Below are 7,362 nucleotides of genomic sequence, written 5' to 3'. Positions count from 1 at the left end.
TTCCCTGGGACCCACAAATTCCACATCCATCGAACAAAGCTTTCATTTAACAAACTCAGTCCTATGAGGGTTTTCCAGTTTGACTCATGTCCCATCATGTTAAGGTTGACTTGGCATTATTAAGCAGCACTTATGAGACTTTTAACTCGTGCCATGGAGTCATTAGTGTTTACTGTATCCACCAACAAATTTACCTGCCAACAAGCATGAAGCAGACCAGAGAGGGCCCAGCAGGACCCTTATCATAATGGTACAGGATAATTAGTCCTTCTCTTGACATTGCCGGGAGCAAATCTATGCCCTCTCCTGTGGTACGGGCTGCAGTGCTTTTATCAGCTTGCAGGGGATTTGTGCACAGCCCTATTTATCACCAGGCACGAGCTGGGATAATGTAGCTAACAACCTTTGCATCTGTGCTGGCTTCTCCTAACCCAGGATGAAATAAGTGGAAGGTTGAAATGAAGGTTGAATTGAAATGAAATAAGAATTGTATTAGGACCATGCAGAATTGCAGATGTACTGGCCTGGGGTAGGGTATTAATCAGATGGGGTGCAAAACTTACTGTCCTTTTACCTTTCACTACTCGGACTATGATTATCAGATAACATTAGGAAGTTATATTTTGTACAGTTTGTACATTGTACATGTATTTCATACATGAAGCCATGAATAAATCAAGCAACATAATATCTGAATACTGTAATACTAAATCACAATAAAAATTGCAAGCTGTACAGAAGTGTGTACGTCTTTTTCACATTCAATATTGGGAGAAAATGCAGGGCTAATTTGTGGACCAAAATGAGACTTTCCCACCAAACTTACCCCTAGTTATAGGAGAGTAACAGCTTCCATCAGTCAGGCACATGGCAATGGGCCCAAGGAACAGCAACTACAAGTACACATTCCAACAAAACATGTTTTACATTAGCTTACAGCACAGAACATGGTATGAATAAACCTAAAGTGAAGTGTTTATAAATATAAATCATCCATATCAAGCTTGATACTGAATGTTTATTATCATTATAGAACAGTCAAGGATCCAGCTTAGTTCAAAATTATCAAAATGGTCTGATTATTCTTCATTATTTCTACAACACTGAACAGTAACTTATAGCTATGATATAAGCAACAAGACTGTCTTCTGGTTCATTACATCACTTCACATTCACAACACCTATTCATTTGATAATATGATCCACCGCCATATCTTAATTGAAGTGATTACAATTAATCATAACTTCTGCTGATGACTGGTTGTGTGAAAACTATAACATATAATTTTCCAGCATATCAGTGATGAATTTTTGGGCAGTATACATGTAGTACTGAGCATTAAATTCCATTATTTCTACATTCATGCAAACGAAACATAATATCTTACCATTGTGAGGAGTAAAGGTAAAGTAGAGGCCAGGAGAAAGCCTTCTGTTTGCAAGCCCAGCCACTGTAGAAGGTGGGGTCCCTACAAGACAAGATGTACTAATGAATAAGACTTAGGTAGAGATGATTGCATGTGATTTGTTCACATTAGGCACCATTCACATACATGTACCTGTAGTAATCAACTGTTGGCAAGTGTATGGTGTCGAGGAACTCTTGTTTTGTGTTATGCAACTAGCTTTGTGACAGGCTGGTGATGAAAAGATTAGCCATCATTTCTGGTAAGAGCACTTAACCAGTATTACTAGGAATTACTGACATTTGAAACTAACACCTACTTGAGAAAATTTCACAGGAAATAGGCTATAAACTTACCTGGATACATTTCAGATTTATAACACGTACATGTTATATAATAAGGTTTCTATAACAAACATGTCTTTTACCAGTGTGTGAGTGGTATTACATTTCCTGTTTCATCACAAGTCAATCTATGTACCGGTATTATCACTAAAAGCTAATGGATGGGTATCTTCACCATGGAAAACAGGATATAAATTTCAATTCAAAGATTACTGGATTAATCTGCCAAAGGGATGAAACTGGTCCGTAAATAATTTCATCTCATAAGGTTCAGTTGGGGAAGGATTGAATAGCAATTTCTTTCTTTACAACCATTTGTTTAACAAGAGCTGATGTTTCACTGACTATCTGTCATCTTCATCAGAGCAATTATGACTGGTTCACTGTGCACTGAAGCTAGGTGTTGTTGGTTCACTGTGCACTGAAGCTAGGTGTTGTTGGTTCACTGTGCACTGAAGCTAGGTATTTTTGGTTCACTGTGAACTGAAGCTGATGATATACGGTACCTTTGTTGGTTACAAGGAGTCTAAAGACCTGAATGTTGACACTGACTGATGAAATGTTTGATGGCTTCACTGATGATGAGGTTAAGTGACTTTTAGTCTATGATGACAGAGATCAATCAAATGTTCAAGATCCCAGGTTGATCATATTATACTGTGACCACAGCCTGCCCACAACTAGTGATAATACAGTCTACCGCTTGCATCCACCAGGCACCAGATGACTAGAAATTGCCCTTCATCATTGTTGACCCAGATACATTGTATCATTGGGCTCGAAAAATCTCTTCTTAGGAATGAGTGCACTTATGCATCTAACCTCCAAATTTACGGTAGGTGTGAAGAAAATTTTGGGTGCAAAACATAAAGTACAGTGTCTGTAAAACCTGATTACAACCATTACTTACTGATGTACTATATATGTATACCAGTACTTGTAACCTATAACATGCATACTTAATATTATTATTACTTACCTGAGGGTCAGCAGAGTCCTTGCTAATGAGCCACAGATACAGCGGCGCTAACAACGTGACCAACAGTACTCCAACAAACCTCCTCTTCACTGTGGTAGGGTGGTCCCTGGGAACAACACAATGTTAGGTTATTCTCATTGAATACAATGTTACAGAATATTCTTAATCATGGTTGAATTATCGACTGGATGGAAAATTGCATAATACCATGAAATAAAAAATACAGACGGGTCCAGAACCCAAATAAATGTTATCATAACACAGCCAATGTACATGCCCTACAGTACCCTACTCACTCCCGAAAATATATACATATAATAGTATAATACACATAAAAGATAGCTATTCTGCCATTGCTAAAAATGTCATCATCTTTTGATTCAAGATAAATGTATATATAGCAACACAATGGACCATTCATAACGATCCCTTCATTAATGAGCTTTGCATTCACCTTCATACCAAGAATGGTGCTGAATGAGTGAGATGGACTAATTTATTTTAATTAATCTCCATAGAACAAGGCAACAGGAAACCATGGGGATACGGGACCGGGAGTACAGTATTGATCAGAGATGCTTCTTTTGTGTTACTCCAGAAGGGGACCGATGGACCCAATTGAATATACTGCATTCATTTTCCTTGTGTGATGAAGCAAACAGGTTGACAGAGAGAGGGCAGACATTGTGAAATACTGGTACTGGCTGATGATTATTGAATGGGCTAGCATTACTGCCGGGCACGAGATGCAATTTATGTAACGGCAACCAGCTGTCAGCACTACTCAATACATGCATGTCCTTAAAAACATCTCAAACTTCAAATCGTTTACTGAAATGAAATGTTAGTGCTGAAGGCAAACAAAATTGCAAGGTGAATATTCGGTACAAGAAATATAATCTTGGGAAAGTGATGAAAAGCAATTTGGCTGTCCTGTAACATGACCACGATCACTGGACCATGTTTACGACTGCTGCAGTCATTACCTGGAATGGAGCGATGGAGCAATAGGCTTGGGAACAAATTAAAGGCCACTAGTTATTATCTTTCCCATCTGTTCTGCTACTCATGCCATCTACAAGCATCTTAGCTCTCAATTTTTCTTCTTCACATTTTGTACGTCTCTCCAGTGGCATGTTAGAACCAGGCACTTACTTACGGAGGACCTACATATGAGCAACTGCTGTTTTTGTTTACATGTAAGATGCTTTTAGTTATTTGAAGATATAATATATGCCATGGGTAGGCATATCACCCAGCTGTCACCTGCTTTTCTCCTACCACTTGAAGGCTGTGACATGTGGAAGTTGCCTGTATTCTGAAGTAGCGCTAGAAACAAACACTTCAACAAAACGCGAAAGCCAACATCTGCTTTGAGATTAGTTATGATGGTATGTGTATAACTCTATTTTGACACAGACGAAATTCCCCAGTTGTTGTTCATGGTTGCTAAGATACCATTTGTGAACTAGATATAGAAAATATCGACCAAATTGGAAATTGTTCTTGAATAATCTCACACAATATGTTCCGCAGTTTGATCCAGCCTTAATACATCATTTGAAAAAAAAAACTGCCATAAAACCATAACAAGGATCTGGAGCTGAGTAAATGTGAAATTTTGACCTGCAAAAAAAAAATTGCTCGCAAGGTTGATTATCATATTGCCTTCAGTCTGATTCCTTCTCTGTAGATCCAGCTTCTCTTATGCAGACGGCCAGTCTGGGGTGTAACAAGACCGCCGTGCCAGCACAGGCTCGGCTCACGCACCGGCAAGCACAAGTATCAGACGACAGACGAGCTGCCGGGTCCGGATTCATGTCTTTGATGATCATTGATCGTGATAAATCTCCCTCAAATATATATTATATTCGCACAGCCTCACAACTACCTATTCTTCTCTCCCCCTGTAGCCTTACCTCGGCAGGTCGCTCCTCCAGGCGTACAGGCTGCCGACGTACGCCACGGCCAGGAGAAAACAGGAGCAGACAGCACCTGAACAACTCACGTGCGAAAACTCCACAGCCGCCATCTTTTGTAAATTGTACCCACAAGGCCACGGGTCACCTGTGGAACAGTCCACTCTGCAGAAGGGGGTGTTGCATTGAACTTGTGATACATATAAGGCAACATTGCACCTGTGTCCCTGATTTTAGTTCATAACGATATATGCAGTATTGGATGATTTATTGCTATCAAGCGTGTTAGATAAATGGCTGCTGAGCCTTTGTCAACATGATTGTGAAACTGATCCAAGTGTCACTTATCAAGTAAGCTGACAAGCAGCATTAGCACTTGTATACCATAATCTTAATAGAATATCTACTAGTGTTGCCAAAACACGTTGGCAGAAATCATGACACCAGAAACCAGATATCTGTATCTGTATCTGTATAGCCGGTATAACTGCCTTTCGGCGTAACACACCAGCTTCGCAGGCACGCGGCGCGGCGGCAGCTGGCTATATTACACCGATAGACTTGTTACACCTAACCCTTGAAGATATTGTGTTATCATCGGACGTTAAATGGTCGAAAAAATTCCAGAAGAAAGAGGACAAAAAATGAGATAACATATCTGGCCGCCCGACAGTTGCTGCCTCCCTGAGAAGGTGGATTAACTCCAGCCAGGAAGAGATTGTATAAGCACAGGCTTCTTACTCACAAAAAATTATATAAACATTATACAGATACATGTAAGTCTCATGTGACCATTAATGAGACTAAACAGCGAGAAATTAGATATGTTACCATTCACGTCATGTTTATACAAGGATGGCATCTGTCCTGGGATTTGGAGACCTAAGCTTGGTCCATAATTTTGTTACCCAACATTTGTCATTTACATCACCATTAACATGCAAATCTGTTAGTTAAGTAGCTATTGAGTCTGAAATCAAGTGCTAGTATTTCATTCTCTTTTCTTAAACAGAACTTAAGACACATCCACTTTTATATCAAGTAGTGTATACAGTGACAATACTTCACTGTTAGCAATTTATTGTCTTATTATTGCAGGATAAGTTATAAGATATAATAATATTACACATTTGTTACCATAATGCATACATTTTGTTATACCTAATCTCCAAGCAGATCATACGGTGGCAAGGCAGTATCCATTGGCCAGAGGAGTGTCCATTAGCCACCGAAGATCTGCCTGCAGTCGAAACGTCAAAGGCTATTAACACCTAGTTGTTGCCTACTCAGAATGTGTTTGCCAAGTAGTTTATTGCCCTAACCACTGGGCAAGGCTATTGTCCTCCTTGTGGGGATGCATGGTTGACTGTTACAGGAAGTCTGTCTATGGGTCACAACACCAACTGTTATACATGTATTGGGCAGTTTAAACAATGGATCCGGAGGAGAAGGTTCACCTTGTGTTTTGTAATGTCTGGCATGGGGTTTTAAATTCTAACCATAAGTATCCATCTCCATGTTTCAGAAAGCATCACAGTGCCAGCATACAGAATTGTATCTGATTCAGTTAGGGGGGGAACTCCCACTGAGATGTGCGCGGGTGACTGAATTTGTCCCAGATTCAAGCTATAAACCGCTTGTAAAAACCTTAGCGTGGCCAGTTTTTCAATTGCTGTTAATAGGGGCACAAGGAGGGGCAGCAACACCATTTTTGAAAGGAAGTGCTCCTCCCTGTGCGAGTGCAGGCAGATCTTCGGTGGCTAATGGACACTCCTCTGGCCAATGGATACTGCCTTGCCACCGTATGATCTGCTTGGAGATTAGTTATACCATGGTTATACACTCATTTATACTTTAAAATTAACACTAGATGCAGTATTCTCAATGAGATTTTTGATATCACATAGTGATAACTTAAGATTAAATATGTCAAGTCTCTATTAATGCATCATGAAGGCAGCTTCTTTAGGATCCATGTCCTTAACAGTTCGAGTTCTTGAACACACATTTCATGGTACATTTTGGGAAAGAAGTGAAACTGGCATGGTACTCCCAAACTGTCCATCTTGCGATGTGTCTGCTTAACCCACTCCGGCACAACTAGAGGATCCTTTCCTCCCTGGCACAAAAACAGCTCTGGTAAGGAACCATTGGCTTCTCTTACAGCCTGCATCAAACAAAGTTGTCAGAGGCAAAAATTAACGAGTGTTGCACTTTTCGTGTGACCTGCTAGGTGGGGTAATTTGTCTTATCCTCTCACAGCACATTGTATCAATCAATTACATAGTGAAATGAGAAAGTGGAATTCAGTAAAGCAAACATAAAGTCATCTTTGCTTAGACATGCCAACTTAATGTTAAGTAGAGTGGTACCTTATAGACTACAGAGTCATTGTTGAGGAAAGCTGACAAAGCAGCTACTCCAGCCACAGAGGGGTGATGTCTGTAAGCCACCTGCATGGCCATGGCACCACCCATAGAGAAACCACCTGTACGGATTAAACAATACAATCCCAGGATCATCTAATGTACATTTTTGTCTCATACTGTATTGATTCTTCAATTTGTAACTACTACATGTAAATGTAATTGCTGTATGCCTAGATGGAACATACCTTCCAATATAGAATACATTGAAATGTATTATCATTCTTCATCTATAAACATGGTTTAACTAAATATAGTCAACCATGCCCTGTACCTCAGCTCTGTTTG

General features: G+C 39.8%; 1 protein-coding gene across 4 annotated transcripts in view; it reads right to left on the bottom strand.

Moving 5' to 3' along the window:
• Window positions 1-7,362, bottom strand: part of LOC109472323 (CAAX prenyl protease 2-like) — a 14,106-nt gene that overhangs the window by 5,928 nt on the left and 816 nt on the right. Inside the window, exons 1-5 of one of the 4 annotated variants that reach the window (XM_019772016.1) lie at window positions 5,303-5,368; window positions 4,649-4,813; window positions 2,730-2,835; window positions 1,389-1,469; window positions 827-893 (exon numbers count right to left, since the gene is read on the bottom strand). In XM_019772016.1, coding sequence (XP_019627575.1) covers window positions 827-893; window positions 1,389-1,469; window positions 2,730-2,835; window positions 4,649-4,761 — 367 coding nt within the window. In that variant the 5' untranslated portion in view covers window positions 4,762-4,813; window positions 5,303-5,368. Of the gene's footprint in view, window positions 1-826; window positions 894-1,388; window positions 1,470-2,729; window positions 2,836-4,648; window positions 5,029-5,302; window positions 5,369-7,362 lie in introns of those variants that run through there. The other 3 variants (XM_019772019.1, XM_019772017.1, XM_019772018.1) reach the window with 3 other exon arrangements.

The sequence above is a fragment of the Branchiostoma belcheri genome, unplaced genomic scaffold, assembly GCF_001625305.1.
Source record: "Branchiostoma belcheri isolate BF01 breed outbred unplaced genomic scaffold, Haploidv18h27 scaffold27, whole genome shotgun sequence".
Classification (NCBI taxonomy): domain Eukaryota; kingdom Metazoa; phylum Chordata; class Leptocardii; order Amphioxiformes; family Branchiostomatidae; genus Branchiostoma; species Branchiostoma belcheri.
The sequence above is the reverse complement of the archived record's forward strand: the minus strand, read 5'-3'. Positions and strand labels throughout refer to the sequence as shown.